This window comes from Astatotilapia calliptera, chromosome 3, assembly GCF_964374335.1.
Source record: "Astatotilapia calliptera chromosome 3, fAstCal68.1, whole genome shotgun sequence".
Classification (NCBI taxonomy): Eukaryota; Metazoa; Chordata; class Actinopteri; order Cichliformes; family Cichlidae; genus Astatotilapia; species Astatotilapia calliptera.
In genome coordinates, this window is record NC_137424.1 from 6,851,202 (window position 1) to 6,875,328 (window position 24,127).

Sequence of the window (24,127 nt, forward strand, 5' to 3'; positions counted from 1 at the left end):
GGCAGAAACCAGAGTCTAGTGGGAAACCACCGCCGCTCACACAGACCATGACAGCAGCATGACCCCCCCCCCCAAAGCATTCTCTTTCACTTGGCATCATTTACCTCTCCCTTCTCCAATTTCTGATGTGTCCGCCTTTGCAATGATAACTGTGATCAGGGTGAACCAAAAAGGCGCCGTGGTGAACAGATACTTAAGTTTGGTGAATGCAGTTTCAGCTTTGGGGGACCAGATGCATGCTGAGACTTGAGTGGTGCAGCTACCTGACTATAGTTGAAAATGAACAGTCTATAAAAATTTGCTATTCCCAAAACCCATTGGAGATGCTTCTTGAATCTACAATGGGTACAAGGGGTATGCCACTCTGTGAAAGCTTTCACATTTGCCAGATCCGCCTTCACCTGCCCCCGTGCCAAAATGTAACTGAAAAAAGTTATTGATGAGGAATGGAATTCACACTTTTCTGCTTTGACATAAGGTTTATTCTCCAGCAAACGTTGGAAAAATAGCATGGACATGGGACTGATGTTCCTCGCAGGTTTTGGGAAAAATGAGTATATCATCCAGATACACCAATACGAACCTGTCAAGGAAGTCCCGGAGGACATTGTTAACTAATCTTGAAACATTGCGGGAGCATTAGTTAACCCAGGCGGCATGACCAAATACTCGTAGTCCTCCAATGGCATGTTTAAAACGGTCTTCCACTTGTCTCCCTGATTGATCTGGAAAAAGTGGTAAGCGTTGCGGAGGTGGGGTTTTGTAAACCCTGTAGCACTGTGAAATGGCCTGAAAGCAGAGCTAATGAGGTAATAGGTACTGTGGAGAGCAGGGAAATTATTTTACTGCTATTGTTAATAATCATCATCATTACCATTGCATTAATAATATAATCTACAGTATTGATATTGCATTCAGATGTTTAAACAGTGTGTGTCTTTCAGAAAGACTAAGCCACAGGCTGACAGGAAATTGCAGGTTTGCAGAGTGTGCCTTTTGCAGAACTGAAACCGAAAGCAGAGTCTAAGTGCAGGTTATTTTGAGGATTACATGTAAAGATAAGCCTCTGTTCTGGTGAAAGGTCAGAAGTGCAACGGGTGAGATGAGAGAGCATTTAAGGACGACACATACACACACACACACACACTCAGAGAGAATCATTTATAGGTGAGATGTGACACAGAGTGCCACGTAAGGTCGTGACATATCATGTTTGCTTGTAATTGTGGGCTTGCAAAAGTGCTCGCTCACTGCAAAAACATTGTCTGCGGTTTTGAAGAAGCGCTAATCAGAAAGGTTGACAGGAAACATCTGCTATGAAGACAGAGACAATGTTCTTTTTAAACTGTGTTACAAGTCATTGTGGTTTTGATGTGACCTATGTATGAAATGGATCTGACGTTGAGGGGGAGTCATTATATTCAAGCCCTGATTGTATAAAATATCTGTTTATGCTTTGATTAGGTCGGAGATCAGCACCGTCCGCGAACGGAGCTGGTCCCCCCACGCGTGTATTTCATTAAAATCAATTGTCTGACCAAGCTCTTCTGGACCCTGTTTGTTTGTACTCTCCTTCCCCAATATTTGAACCTTAACAGTACTTATTCTTGATGGTAATATCACTGAGGCCCCTGAAGTAAATGCATGGCCAGAGAGAGCCATCCTTTTTCCCCACAAAAAAGAAGTTCCAACTTGAGATGACAATCGTTGGATTATGCCTGCACCGAGGGATTCCTTAATGTACTTTTCCATAGCCGCACACTCAGGTCTAGACAGGTTATACAGCCAGCTAGAAGGCCGGGTGGAGCCAGAGAGGAGTTCTATGGTACAGTCATGTGGTCTGTGAGGTGGCAGTGAAAGCGCTTTACTTTTGCTAAATACTTCCTGAAGATCATGACATTTGGTGGGCACAGAGGAGAGATCTAAAACAGTCTCAGTGTTGGTTGATGGTTCCGGTGGACGGGCGGAAACAAGGCAATTTGAATGACAGAACAGACTCTAACTGATTACCCTCTGACCTGCCAAGGGTGACAGGCTCTGTGCGGTGAGTTAAGTGAGGGGACACTCGGTTATTTAATGACTTAGTGGGAATGGGCGGATTAAGGGCGCATAGAGGGATGTTTAACTGTCTCGCTAACTCAGACTCCATGAGGTTCTGATTGAACAAGAGCCTGAAAGGTCTGGTTAACTAGTACAGAGACTTGGAGTTGCAATCTGGGGTTTTTTTGTTTGTGTGAGTATCCTCCACCCTTATCCCCGAACTTACCAGTGGGCAGACCCTGGTGTGGAATCGAAAACATACAGGGTCATCTCGAGAAGCAAGTTGATCTTTCATGGTTTGATTTAATGACTGAAAAACATACAGCGGACGGTGGTTAGCACTGTTGCCGCACAGCAAGAAGGTCCTGAGCAAAAGTCTTTACAAACTCAACCAGGAAATCATCATGCGAGCAGAAAGAAAGAGGATGAGCAGATAGGTAAGCAAGAGAAACCCGCCAGTGTCCCAGGTTTCCAGAGAAGGTTCAGGTTCCAGGTACCTGAAATGGGATGTAATTCAATTCAATTCAATTTTATTTATATAGTGCCAAATCACAACAACAGTCGCCTCAAGGCACTTTATATTGTACAGTAGATCGTACAGTAATAGATACAGAGAAAAACCCAACAATCATATGACCCCTATGAGCAAGCACTTTGGCGACAGTGGGAAGGAAAAACTCCCTTTTAACAGGAAGAAAACTGGGGTGAGAGAAGGAAGACAGGATTTCAGCTCATCTCCTTTATATGCACCTTTAACAGGAAGAGTTTTATACAGCTAGTGTTTAAAATCCAGTGTTCCTCACAGTACACAGGTAATGAGCATAATGATTATTGAATTACTAAAATTTTCTAAAATAATTGTTTTAGTTAATATTGTATGATAGTGTACACAGAATTATTAGCTCAGTAGGCAGAGTGGTCGCCCCATGATCATAAGGTCAGGGGTCGAATCCACCGAATAGTTACCTTGTGGTACCCCTGAGCAAGGTTCCATCAAGGTACCAATCATGTGCACTGGATTGGTAGCACTCATGGTCTCATAGGTTTAAAATAAAATGTAAAAAAAAAATGGTTCATCATATAAACAAATTTAATTTGATCACATATATTCTTTGTTTTTTTTGTTGTGGTTTTTCCCTTTCTCTCACAGACTGAGCAGCTGTAACGTCTCAGAGGAAGGCTGTGAAAATGTGTTGTCAGTGGTCAGCTCCCAGTCCTGTAGTCTGAGAGAGCTGGACCTGAGTACCAACAGCCTGAAGGCTTCAGCAGTAAAGCTTCTGTCTGCTGCAGTGGAGAGTCCACATGCCAAACTGAATGTTCTGAGGTCAGATCAATTTGTATTCTGTTTAGTTCTGTTTGTTTATGTGTTTGATGTTTGTTTTTGTTTATATCTTTATCCAGTTATCCTTGTTTCATAGCATTTTTATTTATTTCCAAGTTAAAGTGAAGCTTTACTAACCTGTTCAGCACAATACAATAAGCTATTGCACACTGATTACACTTTAACAACAATCTTTATTCATGTTTTTATCTTCAGACTTAACATCTGTGAACTCTCAGAGGAAAACTGTGAAGCTCTGTCCTCAGTTCTCAGCTCGCAGTCCTCTAGTCTGACAGAGCTGGACCTGAGTATCAGAAAGCTGCAGGATTCAGGAGTGAAGCTTCTGTCTGCTGGACTACAACGTTTAAACTGTAAACTGAATACTCTGAGGTCAGATCAGAAAACATTTAGTTTTTAGAATTCTTAATTAAAGTTCATCCATATGATACTATATCTTAGTATGTTTATGTTTCCTTTAAAAATAGAAAGTCAACATTTAATGTTGTGAAATGTATTAACAAACTCTACATGAGTACTTGTTTTATAGATTGTCTTTTATTTTTCAGACTGAGTGGCTGTAACCTGTCAGAGAGAAGCTGTGAAGCTCTGTCCTCAGTCCTCAGCTCCCAGTCCTCCAGTCTGAGAGAGCTGGACCTGAGTAACTCTGACCTGCAGGATTCAGGAGTGAAGCTTCTGTCCGCTGGACTAAAGAGTTCACAGTGTGCAGTGGAAACTCTCAGGTCAGGATTCAAACTTTTCCACAGATGATCATTTGAAATGTGATTTATATTATTGTATAAACAGGTAACCTTTATACAGCTGTCAAGTGAACTTTTATTTACATTTGAGTGGATAATTGGACTCTGAATTACTAAAAGTTGTTATAGTCATGTCTTTGTTTATTTAAAAAAATACTTCATGTACTGCCTAATTTAAAGAGTTAGGCTCCTTTGGGCCCATAATATATATATTTGATTTCTTTGTGAATGAAATTAGGAGGATATTGGCGACTGCTGATTGGTTCGCTGTTTGTTTTTTATTCACAGTACTTAATTTTAAAGGCTGATTTCTCAAAATGAGATGTTTATCTTTTCATCTACAACACTTGGAGCCACCAAATCTTCTTGCTTGATTTATTCATTACAGTTTGATTTAAAGAATATTAGACTCGTAACATAATAAATATATTTATTTCACTTCTTCTTGAGAGAAAGAGAGGGATGACTGGGTGAGCTCCAGTGGTTCATCCCAGCAGAGAGAGCTTTCTGTGTCGTTTCTGGGATACTTAGGACTCATATTGCACTGCTGGAAATAGTTTATTTTAATGCATATGGTGTTTTTTGCAAATTTGCACTATAATATTTATTTTAGTTTTTCCTGCAGTATATAAAAATTGGTGTATTTCAAAAATAAAACTATGAAGACAACCAAAATAAATGTCCCGTGGTGGGAAACTATTTTGTGCAACTTTTTTGTATTTACAGTTTTTGAGGGATAAGCCTCTTAAATCTCTCTAACTAGAAATATTTGTTAAAAAACAACAATTTTAAATGTTTTTTTGTAGTTTATTGCACTTTTTTGCAATTTATGTAATTACTATACACTTAATGCATGCATATTATTAAAATTTAGGCTGTAGTGGTTGTATTGATGTATAGCAACTTGAAATGGAGCTTAAGGTTCAGTTTGAGGCACTTTATTCTTTCACTGATTGATTCTTGTGGCTGTGATCACGTGTGCGATACAAATACATGACAAATAAGATGAATAGATAAGTTACATATCCAGTTATATGCAGTAATGTTAAACAGAAAGGTGTATATCTACATAAATCTATCCTATCAGTGATCAGGGTACTGTAGTATACTTCCACTACATAAACTATAGAAACTAAACGACATCTGTGTGACTTTAAGTTACCATCAGTACAGACGAACTGATGGTAGTTGTACAAAATAAAGGCATTGCAATTATTGTGAAGGGCTTCCGGTTAAACTAAGATCAGCTGATTACCTCATAACAAATTGTTTGCTATAGAACGCAGCTCCCACTCTTCATTAATATCATGTACTGTAACTTCCAAGTAACCATGGTTACCCAGCTACGTCCAGTAGTCTCCAGAGACCAACAGCTGGTGCACGTTGTAACGCCGTGGCTTTCGTAGTCTCTCCTTTTTCTACAGCTCATGTGTTCTTCTTGTGATGCTGCGTCTTGAGGCTCATACATGCCGTCATTTGTTGATCCTAAGAACGTTTCTCAGACCGACTTCTTCAACAACACTAATCGGCCTGCAGTTTGTAGCTACTCACTTCACTGTGGTGTTTGTTAGCTTGTCTTTCTTTGGTTTTATCCTGACTCCTCCCACAAGCTGATCCTACGTAGTCTGCCCAAGCCTCCCACCTCTGTTTGTTTGGGTGGTTTGTTTGCTGCCATCAACAGCGTGTAATGCATTTAAGTGATACTTCAGACTTGAAGTACTCCGACAATAAAAAACTCAACTTTGCTTAAAAATAACTTTAGTTGTATCAACACTGCCCTCTAGAATAATTAGACTTTGGTGACAAACTGATGTGATCTCCATGTTTCCTTTGTGGGACTGTGGGCGAGTGTCAGAACTGAATGTACTGAGTAACATGTAAGTCAATATGACTTAAGGGGAACAGATTTCTTTAAAAAAAAACAAGATAAGGACAAATATAAAGCAGAGATGTGTTTCTGTTAGAGGAGTTAACCTGTGGAATAGTTATGACAGTGATTTAAAAAGGTGTAGTTCATTTTCCTTGTTTAAAAACATGTTTAAAAATAGAGTATTAGAAAAATATATAAATCAAGAATGAAAAGAGCAAAAGAAAAAAAAAACCCTCTTAATTCTTTTGATTTGATGTAGTTACTTAACTAAGGTGGAAAGTTTTTTTTGTTTGTTTGTTTGTTTGGTTTTTGCTTTGTTTTATTATTTGTTTATTTTATTATTATTATTTGCTTCAAGCCCTGTGTACAGGAGCTGCATGCAAAAAGATATTTTGTGAAAAGGGTTGGCGTAATAAGCAATGCTTCAGCCAATACCTTTTGATTAGCCTTGTCTCATGCTTTCTTGCTTTCTGGTAGATCTTTGTTCTGTTTTCACTGAGATATTTGAATGCTAATCAATAAAAAAAATCAAAATCAATGTAGAGTTTAAACGTGTCAGTTCCAGTTTTAGAGCTCTAAAGTGCAGCTATCATGTTAGGAATATGTTAGGAATAGACAGGAACACTGAGCACACTGAGGTCAGATCTTTATTTTACCACTCGCTGCATTCTTGATGTTCATGAATTCAGCAGGTTCATGATTGTCTGCAGCATTAATCTCATATTTCCATTAAAGTGTTGAATTTGACTGTTTGATGTTCTTTATGATCTCTGGCACCAGTTCATCTGTAGGCTGAGCTCAGTCCATCCATTTAGTGAAATGATGTTTAAAGGTCTCCTTGTTCTGTGAGCGTGCACAGATCCTGAAGCAGAAAGCCTGGGTTAACAGAGAAATGATCATTACTGTGATGATGCTCATCATCTCTGACTGGGATTTGAGGTTTTATCAAAGCAGCAAACACAAAGAAAGCCTGGCTATGTTGGACTGGGTGTGGAAGCAGCTCCCAGTTTGAGTTCAGGAGACAGACGCCCTCTCTACTTTGAAGATCAGCTTCAAACTTTCCTTTTTAATAAAGCTTATAGTTCGAGCTGGATCAGGTGACCCTGAACCATCCCTTAGTTATGCTGCTATATGCTATAGGCTGTTGGTGGACTTCCCATGATGCTCTGCTTTCTTCTCCCCTCTTTTCACTCCTGATGCTTTTATATGTCACTACTGCATGTCCTTAACTTTTGTCTCTCTGTTTTGTTCTTGTCTCTCTGAGCTCATCTCTTCTCTTTCCCCTCACCCTGCAACCAGTCATGGTAGATGCTCCTCCTGGAGCCTGTTTTCACTGGGAGGATCTTTGTGTCAAAGGGAGTTCTTCTTCCCACCATCACCAAGTGCTGCTCACAGTGGAGGCGGTCACCTTACACTGTTAAACAGCTTCAGATGACTGTTGTTGTCTGTTGGGTATTGTCACTTATAAATAAAGTTACAATGGATGGATAGATGTTATTGTGACAAAGAGAAAACAGTTGTTGACAGATAGATTGTTGTTTTGTGTGTCTGCAGTCTGTCAGGCTGTCTGATCACAAGGGAAGGCTGTACTTCTCTGGCCTCAGCTCTGAGCTCCAACCCCTCCCATCTGAGACAGCTGGACCTGAGCTACAATCATCCAGGTCTCTCAGGAATGAAGCTGCTGTCGGCTGGACTGAAGGATCCAGGCTGGAGACTGGACACTCTCAGGTATGGAGAGAATGTCTGATAGAGGAGGAAGAGCTGGAAACATTTCCTGTGCCCTTCACTCACTTCCTGTTTGTTTCCTGCAGATGAGACATGAACAATCACACATGCAGGAATATTTTCAGGGACAGACACACTAGTGTATCTGGATAGTATATGGATATTTATGTAGGGGGTCTCCAAGGAGTCTGTTTGCAGGAACATTAATGATAACTGATAATTCATGTTGAGAGTTTCATTAAAAGTAGACCTACAGTCCATAAATATTTGGACAGAGACAACATTTTGTAACTTTAGATACACTTTATTAGGTCACAGGTGTACTATACCTGAGATAGTGGGCACTGTGTACCTAATAAAGTGTCAGCCATGTGTATGTTTCCCATGCTGTATGTCCACAGTCACAGTGACAGTCAGTGACACTGACAGAAGGATGAAACAAGGCTGTGAATCATTTCAGTCTGTGTTTGTTACAAAGAGGCAGACAGGAGCAGCTAACATTCGGAAATGGAAGCTTAAATAATGACAAACTCTACATTTATAGCTGAATTCACAATAGATTTGTTCTCAAGTGCACATTTAGCAGCTAATGCTATTACTGTTTTCCCTTTGCTTTTTACAACTTGAGCAGCTATTGCTAAGTAGGCCACTTTGCTCTGCTAGGGATTTGTGTGACCATGATGGAAACTCTGATAAGCTAATGCTGATAGGCTAATGCTATTTATGGGCCCTGTTAGAATCAATATTTCATTCTCATTCTGTTGTTTGAGAACAATATTAATGTCTCACATCATTATAACACAACAGAAAAGGGTATTAGCATTAGCTACTAATGCTTATTCACCTCAAATTAGCTTTAGCCGCTAATGGGAGCCTACTTAGCATAAACTCTTCACAGCGTTGTAATGCAAGGGAAAAGAGTAACTTATGGCAGCCTATTTAGCATTAACGTCACATCATTATAACACAAGAGAAAAGGGTATTAGCATTAGCTACTAGTGCTTATTCACCGCAAATTAGCTTTAGCTGCTAATGGCAGCCTACTTCGCATTAGCTCCTCACTAATATAATGCTAATTTACATCAAATTAGCATTCGCTGCTCAAGTTGTTATAAGGAAAGGGAAAACGGTATTAGCATTAGCTGCTAATAATTATTCACCCCTAATTAGAGTTAGCCCCTAATGGCAGCCTACTTAGCATTAACTCCTGACATTGTTATAATGCAGGGGAAAAGAGTTACCATTATCGGAAAATGCTAATTCACATCAAACTAGCATTAGTTAATAACGGTAGACTTCGTATCATTAGCTGCTATCATTCTTACAAAGCAAACAGTATGAGCATTAGCTGTTAATGCTTTTTCATCTAAAATAAGAATTAGCCACTAATGGAGTATTGTTAAAAAGTAAGAAAAAACATTGTTAGCATAAGCGGATAATACTAATTCACCTCAAATTAGTATTGGCTAATAACGGCACCTGCTTAGCATTAGCTGGTCACAATGTTATAAGGCAAGAAAATATGGTATTAGCATTAGCTGTCAATTTCTATTTACTTAAAATTAGCATTAGTGACTAATGGCAGTCTACTTAACATTAACTCCTCACTAATGTAATGCTAATTCACATCAAATTAGCTTTAGCTTTAGCATTAGCTGCTAGCATCAGCCTACCTAGCACTAGCTGCTCACATTGTTAAAAGGGAAGAGAAAACAATTAGCATTAGCTGGTAATATTTATTCACCCCTAATTACAATTAGCCGCTAATGGCAGCATACTTTGCATTAACTCCTCACATCGTTATAATGCAAATGATGCTAACTCGCATTAAATTTGACTGCTGTTATTAGCTAATGCTATTTAGCAGTAGCTGCTCACATTGTTATAAAGCAAAGGAAAACGATATGAGCATTAGGTTCTAATGCGTATTTGCCTTAAATTAGACGTAGGTGCTAATGGCAGCCTACTTAGCATTAGCAGCTCAGATGTTATAATGCTAGGAAAAAGAGTGTTTAGCATTAGCCGTTCACATTGTTATAAAGTTAAGGGAAATAGTGTTAGCATTAGCTACTCACATTTTTAAAAAAGTAAGTGTTAGCATTAGTGCATAATGCTAATTCATGTCAAATTAGCATTAGTTAATAACGGCAGCCTATTTAGCATTAGCAGATAATGTTGACCTTGGCCCACTGGAAAAGTTAAGAACTAAAGATTTAGGAGTGTTTCTCGATAGCTCTTTCTCGTTTGAGAAACAAATCAATTCTGTTATTAAAACCAGCTGTAAGGTTTATATTGTTGATTGTCATTTATGCTTAGAAATATTTACTCATATATGCTTAGAGTTGTATAATCGATTGCATGATGATAGAGGTTTGATCCTTAGTAGTCTGTAAAGACTCTGTGTGCCTTCCAGAGTGCTCTGGCATGCACACACCACTTGGGGCCATGAGAGAGGTCGTACCCTCTCTTACTGATTTATGGTGTAGGACAGGGGTCTCAAACTCAATTTAGCTGGGGGCCGCTGCAGGCAGAGTCTGGGTGAGGCTGGGCCGCATTAGGTTTTCTACAAGAAAGGCATGGTTAAAAAATTCCAATCTTCTCAAATCTCTTTATTTTTATTTTTTAACACAAAATATGAAAAATGAATAAACAAATTAAGAATTAATAAGAAAATAAATCAATCTGTAATACATAAATAAAATAATAATAAGATATTTTTAGTCAGTGAACTTGTGTGTTTCTTTCAGTCTTCTATATCTGCATTGTTTAGATTGAAATGTCTGTATTAACAGTTCTATAACCTTCTTCTGAACATGAATGGAACACTGTAGAAAATGAACTGTTCTTCTGAACATGGCTTCTCTTGCCTACTCCTTGCTGCTAGAGACCTGGCAGCGTTTCCTCTCGCATAGCCGAGCCAGATTTGGCCTGAGGGAGGAAGCAGTTGCGACCCTCAGTATGTCTTGAAGATGATCATCCGTAAGTCTGGACCTGTACTTGGACTTATTGAAGTTCAAAGTGGAGAAGAGCTTTTGGCACAAGTATGTGCTACCAAAAAGGCACATGGTCCGCTTGAACATTCGGGAAAGCCGAGGGAAACTAGGGCTCAATTCTCTCAAAAATTGTCCAAGCTTGTCTGCTTTTCCACTCACCTCCCTGAACTTTGCTTTGAGTTCAGAGTTGCACTGCAGCTCAATGAGCTCCATTTGAAGCACAGAAGGGGCATCTTGCACATCAAAGGAGAAGGGGTCCGCAAACATGTGAAAGGTGGCTCTGTGTGTCTTGAAGTCAGCAAATCTGTGATCAAATTCCTCCTGTAGCCTCAAAATGACATCAACATACTCGTCAGCACTGAATGGTGTGCCTGCATCCACGAGTGCCTTGCATGCTGGGAAATGGCAAAGGTTTGTCTGAGAGAGCTGAGCTTTCCAGAGCGCCAGTTTTGTGGAGAATGCTCTCACGTTGTCATAGGCAGCACTGACAAGTTGCCCCTGGCCTTGTAACGTCTTGTTCAGTACATTAAGCTCATGTGTCATATCAACAAGAAAAGCTGAGTCCATGAGCCATTTGGGATCAGTTAGCACAGGAACACTAACTCCATCCTTCTCCATGAAGGCTTCACTTCTGCTCTCAACTCAAAAAGTCTCTTTAATACAGGGAGTGCAGAATTATTAGGCAAGTTGTATTTTTGAGGAATAATGTTATTATTGAACAACAACCATGTTCTCAATGAACCCAAAAAACTCATTAATATCAAAGCTGAATGTTTTTGGAAGTAGTTTTTAGTTTGTTTTTAGTTTGAGCTATTTTAGGGGGATATCTGTGTGCGCAGGTGACTATTACTGTGCAGAATTATTAGGCAACTTAACAAAAAACAAATATATACCCATTTCATTTATTTATTTTTACCAGTGACACCAATATAACATCTCCACATTCACAAATATACATTTCTGACATTCAAAAACAAAACAAAAACAAATCAGCGACCAATATAGCCACCTTTCTTTGCAAGGACACTCAAAAGCCTGCCATCCATGGATTCTGTCAGTGTTTTGATCTGTTCACCATCAACATTGCGTGCAGCAGCAACCACAGCCTCCCAGACACTGTTCAGAGAGGTGTACTGTTTTCCCTCCTTGTAAATCTCACATTTGATGATGGACCACAGGTTCTCAATGGGGTTCAGATCAGGTGAACAAGGAGGCCATGTCATTAGTTTTCTTCTTTTATACCCTTTCTTGCAGCCACGCTGTGGAGTACTTGGATGCGTGTGATGGAGCATTGTCCTGCATGAAAATCATGTTTTTCTTGAAGGATGCAGACTTCTTCCTGTACCACTGCTTGAAGAAGGTGTCTTCCAGAAACTGGCAGTAGGACTGGGAGTTGAGCTTGACTCCATCCTCAACCCGAAAAGGCCCCACAAGCTCATCTTTGATGATACCAGCCCAAACCAGTACTCCACCTCCACCTTGCTGGCGTCTGAGTCGGACTGGAGCTCTCTGCCCTTTACCAATCCAGCCACGGGCCCATCCATCTGGCCCATCAAGACTCACTCTCATTTCATCAGTCCATAAAACCTTAGAAAAACCAGTCTTGGGATATTTCTTGGCCCAGTCTTGACGTTTCAGCTTGTGTGTCTTGTTCAGTGGTGGTCGTCTTTCAGCCTTTCTTACCTTGGACATGTCTCTGAGTATTGCACACCTTGTGCTTTTGGGCACTCCAGTGATGTTGCAGCTCTGAAATATGGCCAAACTGGTGGCAAGTGGCATCTTGGCAGCTGCACGCTTGACTTTTCTCAGTTCATGGGCAGTTATTTGGCGCCTTGGTTTTTCCACACGCTTCTTGCGACCCTGTTGACTATTTTGAATGAAACGCTTGATTGTTCGATGATCACGCTTCAGAAGCTTTGCAATGTTGAGACTGCTGCATCCCTCTGCAAGATATCTCACTATTTTTGACTTTTCTGAGCCTGTCAAGTCCTTCTTTTGACCCATTTTGCCAAAGGAAAGGACGTTGCCTAACAATTATGCACACCTGATATAGGGTGTTGATGTCATTAGACCACACCCCTTCTCATTACAGAGATGCACATCACCTAATATGCTTAATTGGTAGTAGGCTTTCGAGCCTATACAGCTTGGAGTAAGACAACATGCATGAAGAGGATGATGTGGACAAAATACTCATTTGCCTAATAATTCTGCACTCCCTGTATGTATATATCCCTGTATTTGGTTGCTTTCTTGGAGAAATCTTGCTGCCTCAGTAGATCTGTTTTAAGACTGGCAACCCGGTTCGCTCTCTCGTCTCCCTGGTATTTTGCATCCAGCTCAGCATGTCTAGTTGTGTAATGACGTTTCAAATTGTATTCCTTGTGCAGCGCAACTTTCTCTGTGCAAATAAGACAGGTCGGGGTGCCCCTGTGCTCAACAAAGAAATATTGCATTTCCCACTTTTCCTGAAATTGTCGGTGCTCATCACCAACCTTTCTCTTCACCGCAGGCTTTGAAAAAGACATGTTTGGGGCTATGTGACATTTATAATTCTACTTGGTGTCACTGTCGCATTGAAGTTTCAATCAAGCGTTTAGCCGACGGACGGGGAACGTCTCAACGCGTAGAGAACGTCATTTCTGCTTCTTTTTCTTGCAACCGTAGCACGGCGATCGGCAGATAAAAAGCCGGTAGCAGTCTCCTTTGTTTTTACGCTCGATGTTCATGTCTTTCATGACGACACGAACACCGTGGCGTTTGCAGATGGTAGAAAGTGCAGGGATAGCGAGCGCAAAAAAGGCGACTGCTCACGGCGCCGGGCTGTTGTTACAGGAGAAAGAAGCGGAAATGACACCGTGACATATAACAAATAACATCAGCTGTTTCTGATGTTAGTTGTTTTGACTGCTTTTACATTATATTGAAATATATGTAATGTTCATGTTTGCTGCAATGCAAACGCAGTGATGCAAATAAAAACATGGAGCCACAAATTACGGTGCGACCCTATAATTAGTCCGGGTTACCGGGGACTGTTGTTGCCGATGAACAGGTGTCGCTATGTGACTGCAGACTAAATTGGGCTGCATTGAGTTCATGACTTTTCTTTTATCCCGCCGCCTACGCATCACTGTGAGAGTTAATATGAGATCTCTCTCTGTGGAAAAATAACTTTAAATCCCACTGACGTGTGTATAAATCTATATACGTATAATGTCCCGCTGGGCAGCAACTTAAAAAAACAACTTTTTTTGAAGTGTTGTGAACGCAGCGCGCTGGGGCGAATGTCGGCGTTTGCCCAATAGAAAGGAGGAAGCCAGCCAGGCACAGGAAAGAAAGAAACACTCCAGGGCAACGCTGCTGGAACTTTGACTCATTGAGAAATGTTTCCCTGCTTGCATCAAGCCCGGCTGGTGTCCCCTGAGATCCATATCCCACCCTGATTGGTGGGTTAATTCAGCTCCGCCCACAACACTGTAAAGTGTCATACATTATCAAACTAACATTACATTTTCATATTAAGGTGGGGCCAAAAACTATCGTCCTGCGGGCCGCAATTGGCCCGCGGGCCGCGAGTTTGAGACCCCTGGTGTAGGAGGACACCTACTCTGTGTCTGGTTAAGTATAAGAGCCCTTTGTTAGGGGGACCGCTGGACTCTTAGCACCAGCTTTGGGGTCACAGGGTCACATCTGGAACACACACACACACACACACACAGACACACACACACGGACACAGACACACACACACACACACAGACACAGACACACACACACACACACACACACACACACACACACGGACACAGACACACACACACACACACACACACACACACACAGACACAGACACACACACACACACACACACACACACACAGACAGACACAGACACACACAGACACACACACACACACACACAGACACACACACAGACACACACACACACACACAGACACACTCACACACACACACACACACACACACAGACTGGTACTCTTTGTTCATACCTGTGTAAGACGTCATAATGAACTTGTGCATATTCATGTAAGCTCAATAAAGAGCAGTGTTACGAGGGAGCAGACGAGAGCGACTGAGGTCAAGTGAAGGAACGGCGCTGTCACAGTTCTCTCCCTCATCAATTGTCTGGTTCCAGCGGTGGGTCTGTGCTAGACGACCCATCACCAGCTTTTTCCACTGGTTACCAGTACGTGGTAGAATCCACTTCCAGATCTGGTTGTCTTTAAATCTGTGAATGGATTGGCTCCATCTTATCTCTCTTTAACAAAAGAATCCAAGTGGAGCCCTCAGGTCTGCAGATAAGCAGCTTCTGACCAGAACTAGACGTAAAAACAGAGGTGAGCTTTATCGATGGCTGCAGCCAAACTCTGGAACAGTCGCCCTTCACATCAGGTCGTCACCAACACTGGACATTTTTAAAAGCCGGTTGGAAACACATTTGTACTCTGTAGCTTTCAATCCTGACCAGTCTTTATAGTCATTACTGTGTATGTTTCCTATTTTCTCTCTACTCTGTGCAGCACTTTGGCTCAAGCTGTTTTTAAATGTGCTGATAAATAAATGTAGATTTCTTTGAATAAAACAGTGGAGCCGAGCTTTGAGCTCAGTGTGTAACAGTGTGTGTGTGAGAGCCATGTAATGTCCATGTGTGCATGCTGACTGTGCTGCTCTGACCCCCCTCCTCCTTTCAGGGTGGAGCCTGCTGGAGTCCGATGGTTGAGACCAGGTCTGAGGAAGTGTAAGTGTGTTTTTAATGGGATTCATGAAAACAAAGCAGCACACATTCAACCATCTTCATCATGTCAGGAGTCATCATCAAAGTGTCAATCAATGAACAGATGATGGATCAATAACTGCAGCTGGATTGTGTTTGTTCTCTCCATCAGATTCCTGTCAACTCACAATCGACACAAACACAGTGAACACAAAGCTCCAACTGTCTGACAACAACAGGAAGGTGACACATGTGGAGGAGGTTCAGTCATATCCTGATCATCCAGACAGATTTGATGTTCCTCAGCTGCTGTGTAGAAATGGTCTGACTGGTCGCTGTTACTGGGAGGTCGAGTGGAGAGGAAACGTTTATATATCAGTGAGTTACAGAAGCATCAGAAGGAAAGGAGGCGGTGATGACTGTGGGTTTGGATGGAATGATCAGTCCTGGAGTCTGAGCTGCTCTGATGGTGGTCCTGGTTATGTCTGGCACAATAATAGACAAACATCCATCTCCTCCTCCTCCTCCTCCTCCTCCTCCTCTGTCTCTAACAGAGCAGCAGTGTATGTGGACTGTCCTGCTGGCACTCTGTCCTTCTACAGAGTCTCCTCTGACACTCTGATCCACCTCCACACCTTCAACACCACATTCACTCAAACTCTTTATCCTGGGTTTATGGTCTTGTCTCGTGGTTCCTCAGTGTCCCTGTGCTGAGTGGAGTGTAAAGAGTGTCTCCTGTTACAGAAACACTCTGACTGTTGAACAGATAGTTCAGTCTGTACATGTCTGTCTCTTTCACTCACAAACACGTTTTCAGATTCATGGATTCAAGCAGTTGATGTTTGAAACTCTTCTAAATGATTCCTTGTAAACTTCTTCCTCTTCAGTCACAAACAAACAGGAAGTGATGTCACATGTGTTCCTGTCCACACAGCAGAATGAGTCTATTGCTGACAGTGATGTACAAACAGAGTGAGCATTTCTGAGGCCCAAAATAAACTGAGTAGTTCACTGAATGAACAATGGACTGTGAGCTCAGTTCCTTCATCATTAGTATGGATTATATATGTATATGTATTATATTAGTATCATATATATCAGGTGCTGCTGCTTTCAGTCATTGTGCAAATGTGCTGTTTGTAAGCTTGTAAAGCTGCAGTCAGCTGAGACTGAAGAAGTCACCTGATCAGTGAGCAAACGTTTCTGAAAAGGTCCAGATGAACAGAATCAACCTTTTGGGATCAGCCAGCAATGCAGCATCATTGTTGTTCAGCTTCAGAGGTTTGCAGGAATGAACTGATGACCAGAAACAGCTGCAAAGTCCAAGAAAATACCAGCTGGAGTTCAGCTGCATTTGAAGAAGTCAAAGAAAAGTAAGGATGGCAAAGGGCGACGTTTTCTTCCAAAGAGCTGCAAACATGGTCGACGCCTCATTAGAAGAATCATCTGGACATTTGTGAGGAACTCTAACCAAGAAAGCAACGTCACACAGATCCAACAGACAGTTTCCATGACTGCAAGTGTTGAGTGGAAAAATGCTACATTGCATTATTGCATCCTCTCACCACAGGAGGCGCTGTTGGCACCACTGATTGCTGATCAGCTGTTCTCTGATGATCTGATTGATACTGTGAATAACGGGACTCACTGAACTCTGTGACACAGTGAAGATTACAGAGTTTAACTTCAACATCTGACTGACGTCACACAGACAGAAGGATGAACCAGTGAGGCACAGAACACAGTTACTGGAGATACTGGATCAGCTCCATGTGAACCTCTGATGGAGAAGCTGCTGAGCCAGAGAAACATCAGGACATGACAGCAGCTGCACTTATCTAACAACATGTAGCAGAGCTGATCTATGTTAGAGGATCTATCACAGCAGCTGAAGCCAAAGTCCAACACTGGATACCAGCTGAGCCTGTGCTGAGTGTAGTGTTACAGGAAAAGGGCAGAAACACTGGTAGCTCCCAGTGATGCTGACTGGGGCACAGAGCTGAATGATGCAGCATCAGGACACTGTTTCAGTCTGACTGACAGAGAAACCTGTAGCTGTATCTACATGTGAGGCAGAGGCCACACAAGCAGCTTTCTATGTTTCACAGTGACTGAGATCTTCAGTGGGGGTGGACATGCTCCTGTACAGACCTCTGAGGAGAACCAAGGTGCAGTCAAAGAGTCCAGTCTGTCCTCACAGATGTGAACATGTGCTTTCATCAGGTCTGCTGTCAGCTAGCAGGCTCACATCAGAATCACTGTTCCTGAAAAACACAGTCTGTGTGACATCATCAGTCAGCTGATGGTCCCAGATCTGAATGGTTTCTGTCTCTACTGAGGAAGTCAGAGAATATCACTGAGGTGTGGATCAGGTCTGAGTGAGCTGTGGAGGGACAGCTTTAAACAGTCCACAGGTCTCACGTCCTGCTCAGTCTGGTAGCAGATACCTCGTATTGTTCCAGATGTGCTGACATCAGCAGCAGCAGCACAGCTGTGTGATACCATGAATCTCAGTTATTGATCCAACACACAGTAAATACAAAGATCAGGATTTCTGAGAGTAATCATTATGAGTCTGAACACATGATCACTGAATGTTAGTCTCCACAATAATAAGCTAACACAAGCAAACACAGCTTTCAGCTCTTATTTTGAAACTGGCTTATTTAGAGAGCTGTGATGTGAGCGTGCCTGGCTCTGAGGCACTTGGGTCAGCCTCTGTTGTTTAGAAGTGTTACAGACTGTGAATGACACAGACCTGTCAGTTTCCATGTTTGTCTGTAACACAGCTCAGGGGCTCCATGCTGAACGCATCCATCCAGTGTTATTGATCCAGGACTGATACCAGCATTGGGATCAATACTACAACACACAATCACATGTGTCCACGTGATGCAGTTTGAAGAGCAATCAGATGTCTCTGTATGAGGAGGCGGGGTCACAGGAGGTTCACAGAAACTCTGCAGCAGCATCATCAGCTCACATGGAAACTTTGATGATTCACTTCTGTGGTGTTTTTACAGAAACACGTCACAAAATTAGCTCCACCTGTTTTGTGAGCTTTGAGTTTCTTGTCTTCATCCTGGATTCTTGTGTTGCTGTTTTTACACACAGCAGATATTTCCTGGTTGCTTCCTTGATGACCACATGAAGCTTTCTGAAGCTTGGATTGAAAACGCTTCATTACTCAAAGCTTTCCAACACAGGCCTCTGTGCTGCCATCTGGTGGACAAACATGTGAAGTGCAGCGTGAAGCTACAAATGAAACTGCTTCAGCTACGTTTATATATAACATACTATAACCTATATAATGTGGAGATCAGGGAAATTATTTTGTTGCTACTGTTAATAATCATCATCATTACCATTGCATTAATAATATAATCTACAGCATTGATATTGCATTCAGATGTTTAAACATTTTGGTACCCAATTAGCCTTTACTACAGGTGCAGTTATAACCACTTTAAACTGTTGAGTTGAATCTATGATCTTAAATGCTTTTGAGTGCTTGTTATAATCTTAAGTGTGTATGGGCTGATTCTGTTGATTCTGAGGACACTCTGTGCAAAGTCTTGACAGGAAACTGCAGGTTTGCAGAGCGTGCTTTTGCAAAAGTGAAACTAAAAGCAGAGTGTAAGTGCAGCTTATTCTGAGGAGCTGTGTGGATGATGCTATTTGAATAACCAGGTTGTTCATTATTATCTTTTATACTTTTATATTCTTTTATTAAGCTTCTAGTAGAGGTTCTTGATTCAAACATTTATTCAATATACTACATATATAGTTTTAGTAAACTGCTAACACATGTGAGAGTGGCCTCTGTTTGACTGCGAGCGTTAGTAGGTGAGAGGTGACACAGAGTGCCAAGTGAGGTCGTGACACACACACACATAGTAGATACATTCAGTTATAGGTGAGAGGTTAATCATGTTTGCTTGCAACTGCGGGCGTGCAGAAGTGGTATCTTACTGCAGAGCATGGTCTGTGGTTTTGGAGAAGCGGCAGTCAAAAGGTTGACAGGAAACATCTGCCATGAAGATAATGTTCTTTTCAAACTGTGTTAAAAGTCATTGTGGTTTTGATTTGACGTATGTATGTATGTATCTGTGTGACGTTGAAGGGGCGTCATTAAATTCAAACCCCGATGGTATAAAATATCTGTTTATGCTTTGATTAGTCGGAGATCAGCGCTGTCTGCGTACGGCGCTGGTCCCCCCACGCCTGTGTTCATTAAAATCAATTGTTTGACCAAGCTCTTCTGGACCTGGTTGTTTGTACTCTCCTTCCTCAATATTTGAACCTTAACAATAACTATATGTATAGTGTATTATGTAGGTGTTAGAGCTGGGGGTAGAACTGCTGATGGCCTGGTTGTTATTTATGTTCCCCATGGTTCACCAGCTCTCACACAACATCAGCACCAATGATCCACGTCCTTATAAACCTCTGAATCAGGTCCTGAAGCAGTGACGTCCTGAGTGAAGACCTCACTGATCACATGACTCTGGTCACCTGACTCAGTGTTTCTGAAGCAGTGTGCTGGGTTTTTAAAAATACGTGGCTGCTGCCTGATGTTGGGCCCACAGAGGAAGACGACTCACTCGCTCTTCTTCACTTCCTCCTTAAACATGTGGAAGGAGAGCAAAGTGCTGCCAGACTCTTATTTCTGACAGGAACAGAAGAAACCACAGCAAACTGGTCCAGTTCTTCATCTTCATCACAATCTGTTTATTTCTGATGGTGTCTTCAGTCTGAGGTTTGAAGTTTCCATGTCTGTGTGATGTGTGGTGTGAAGGCTGCTGGTTAAACTGGGACTCACTGTTTAAAGCACTGAGTGCTCATAGAGAGATGCTCCATGAGTCCCAGTACAGACTACAAACATGGTGGAAACTTAGCTTTGATATCCACACACTCTGCACGTCTGTGAGTAACTGTGATGAAGATGTGCAGAGATCTGTGTCCAAACAGGAGAAAGACTGTAAAGACTCTGTGCTTCTAACAGCCTCTGTTAACATATGTGAGGCTGTTTGTTGTTGTTGCCATGGAGCTTTGCACTGTTTGGGTCAGCAGGTCATGTGATCAGGTTTGTTCTGCTGGACGATGGTTCAGTGTCAGGTTTGTTTGCATTCATCAATAAATATCTAAATAAATCAAAGACTCCATGTTTGTTCTTTCATCATGTGACCTCTGCTCATCCATCTCTGTGTGTATCAGGATACATTTGGTTCATAATACACAGAAAAATCAGAGTTATTACCTGTAATAAATGTGAAAGATTCCTGCAGTGATAACCAGGCAGGACTGAAACACATCCAAGCTGTCACCACGGTAACAGCACCGCCCATCCACAGGTGAGGGGAGGAGCAAAAAGAGGGACTTTGACCATTTTATACTAAAAACACTCAACTAATGTTTCTAATATGAAACAAATAAGCCCACATTAATGTGAGCGTTTATTAAATAATAATAATGATGATTTCCTCCTGATCTCATTTCCACAGCAGAGAAAACTGTGGTGTATATTGAGGTGGAGGGTGTGGTCTGTGGCTCAGGTGTAGAGTGAGGGTGGGGTGCACCACAGCAGCATGCTGGGACTGCTGAGGGTGGAGGAGGGAGTGATGATGACATCAGAGCTGCAGCACAGAGACCAGTGAACACACAGTCTGTTCATCTTTGCATAGATACAATATACAGCACAATATTGAATGACAGACACGCTGTGGGAGCTTCCACAGATACACTGACGTCAGCATCCAGAGTCCTCCTGCTGCTCCCCCCTCAGAGCCCCGTGATCAGCACCAACACATTCAGTTAGATGACAGAGTCCAGCTGCAGCTAGAATCAGCTCCCCTCTGTGAACAACAGCACAGCGTCAGTGTTTCACACTCAGTGAAAGGAGGAAACAGCAGAAGAACACCATGTGTGCTACGTTTCCCAGGACACACTACAAACTGCACAAATACAGAGCAGCACGTGGAAGGACCTGGAGCTGCATTTACAGAGCTGCAGACAGCGTGATGTCCTGTATGGACAGGTGGAAGGAAGCAAGTCCTCAGCTGGAACACTCGTGTTTGTCCACAGACAGGAAACACAGCAGGAAACTTCCTGACAGAAGTGCAGCTCATGGATAACACACTTCCTGTCAGTCAGAATGAGGCTGCAGCCAAACACAGAAAGGTGTTTTTGTCCAGATGAGCCCAGAGAAGAAACACGAGTGTTCACAGACATCAGAAGCTCAGAGAGGTGAAACATGAGGTTGGAGTCCTCGTCAGCATCCAGAAGAGCTGCTGTGAAACCCTGAGTACTCATGACAGACTCTGATGGCACAAACACATCATGATTCAAACAGAAAGACAAACATGGAGCTCCTGATCCTCCTGCATGAGAACAAGCTGACATGAGCGCTGTGTCTGAGAGTGTCTCCCTGTCACAGTGACAATAACACAGCTGCTGCTCACAGTCATTAAACTGACCTGAGGTCAGCTGTGCTCCTTACATATGAACCATGTGACCTCACATCAGTGCTGTGGATGACTGTAGTCATAGAAGAGTAGAGCTGTAGCAGGTGGTGTGAGGAGGAGGTGGTGTATTGTAGTTAACGCAGTACTGAAACACTCCAGCAGAGGGCGCTGTTAAGTCCTTATTGTAACACAGTTACTGTGTGCAGTTAGACTTCATACATAATCTGCACTTATTTCCATCAGACATGCTGTCAGGAAATGATTGGTTTCTATTGATTCTACTTCCTGTTGACTCGTTTGATGACAGTGAAACAATCACAGCTGATTGTGTGATGATGTAAACTGTCACTGTTACATTCAGTGTGTGTGACATAATGTTAGTGCAGGCTGATAACAGCCTGGTTCTGTTAGAAACACATGAACGTGTCCATAGATCAGTGTGTGTTTAACATGAGAGCTTCAGCCCTGCTGATGTGTTAAATAAAGACATGCAGGAAAACTGATGAGACTCTGAAATAACTCTTTATATTTATAATGTAACTCTGCATCAAAAGAACAACAAAGGATCCCAGACAGGTTTCTGTGAACAAAGACCATTCTGATGTTTCTGTGTTTCTAACACTTTGACATTATTAGTAAACAGACTGCAGTGAGCAGCATTTATAAAGAGCTTCTATATAAAGATATGACAGCTGTTTGACAAGTTTATCACTCTGTGTTTGGACCTGATCAGTCCAGCTGTTTACTTGAAACATGTTCATTTACCTGTTCTGTTATATTCATGTTCTTGTCTCTGTTGAAAACACATTTTAATGTCCCTCAGATTTTTCTCCCAGATGAATAAATATAAAAATGACACAAACTGACTGCAGCTACTTTTTGTCCTTTCTGTCAAAAACCTTCATGTGACTCATGAGAGACACGTTTCAGCTGTTTGTGACAGATCAGAGGCCAACAAGTCATTTATAACACTTTCCATCATTGTTTAAAGTTCTCAGTGTTTCTGTGTTGCTGCGTATAGGATCTCCCAGCATCATCACTGTGCTGTCCAATCATTGTGTGCGAGGTTACCCTTATAGTGCGATGTGTGTTTGCACAAAGAGAAGCATGTGTGTCAAATATAAATAAGCACAGAACAGAAACAGCTGCTCGTTTCTTCTGTTTAGAGTCAAGTTAGTGTTTTGTGTCTTTGTTTGAGGCCTGATGTCGAGCAGAGGTGTGTGTAACTGCACTGCTCTGTTATATGTGTGAAGTGTGTGCTTCTCTTCAGCATCATCTTTGTCACTGCTGATTCCTTTGTGTCATCATGTGTTGAGAAGAGAGAACAGTTATAACGGAGGAGCAAAAGGAAGCCCTGAAATCTGCATCAACAAGGAAGTGTTGGCTCACCAGTGATCCCAGCAGAGCCACTGGTTTGGCTCCAGTTGTTCTAGATTCAATGATGTTGCTGCTACAGATACATGTCAGCATCTTTATTGAATTTAATATGAAGCAGAAATGGTGTCATTAGGAGAAGAAGAGGAGAACAAGTCCGGCGAGGAGGCAGCAGCTCTTAAAGATGAAACAGCAGCTCAGCCCTGAGCTCAGAGAGCTGCACATGAAAAAGCTCCTCAAGCAGATCCTGTCAGAGGTTTGTCATCAACAGGAGGAACTGTTCACATCATAGGATGAAGATGCTGTCAGCTGGATGAAGAAGGTTATTTAATGCAAACGTTCACACTGAAGTCAAATTGTTGTCGTGTTGAACAGATTCATGTACTGATCGTCTCCAGAATGTTAGAAGAGCTTCAATGAATCATTAGAAACAACTTACAGCTGCACAGCTGTGTCAAACACATCTGTGTGTCATTGTGGGATTGTTGTGTTTCTACATGTGACACACGTCTAAAACATGCACACAATCTGAACACAAACAGGGACTCATGTGTTCCCACAGCCAGATGCTGAGAGCCATTTCCTTGTAGTCCTGTGTCTACATACATGAACCATTAGATGTTATTGGAATGATTGTCAGCTCTGATAGTTTCATGTGTGTTTAGCTGGACGCTGTTTGATCCTCGACATGTTTAAAGGTGTCCAGTCCTGAGACACTGGGGCTGGAAACAGCTGTGATGTCATTGGACTGTCACACAGACAGAAGTGCATGAAGTGAGCAGCCGAGGAGCCGCTGATGTTTTGGATTCAACAGCATTTGAAAGGTCGACACAGACACATTTGC

The 24,127-nt window shown here is 42.0% G+C and overlaps 2 protein-coding genes across 5 annotated transcripts in view; both read left to right on the forward strand.

The window, feature by feature from the left end:
• LOC113011595 (NACHT, LRR and PYD domains-containing protein 3-like) overlaps positions 1-24,127 on the forward strand; it is a 604,422-nt gene that overhangs the window by 445,632 nt on the left and 134,663 nt on the right. The gene's annotated exons all lie outside the window — the stretch shown is intronic.
• Positions 2,967-22,771, forward strand: LOC145426137 (stonustoxin subunit beta-like). The gene is made up of 4 exons (XM_080299662.1): positions 2,967-2,977; positions 3,191-3,364; positions 3,578-3,669; positions 15,570-22,771. Exons 1-4 carry the CDS (start codon positions 2,967-2,969, stop codon positions 16,157-16,159), a joined length of 867 nt encoding a protein of 288 aa, XP_080155788.1. The 3' UTR covers positions 16,160-22,771.

Coding starts and splice junctions, on each gene's coding strand:
- LOC145426137 (XM_080299662.1), top strand. Junction 3,365..3,577: donor GCCAAACTGAATGTTCTGAG/GTCAGATCAATT, acceptor TTTTATCTTCAG/ACTTAACATCTGTGAACTCT. Junction 3,670..15,569: donor TCTGACAGAGCTGGACCTGA/GTATCAGAAAGC, acceptor ATCAATGAACAG/ATGATGGATCAATAACTGCA.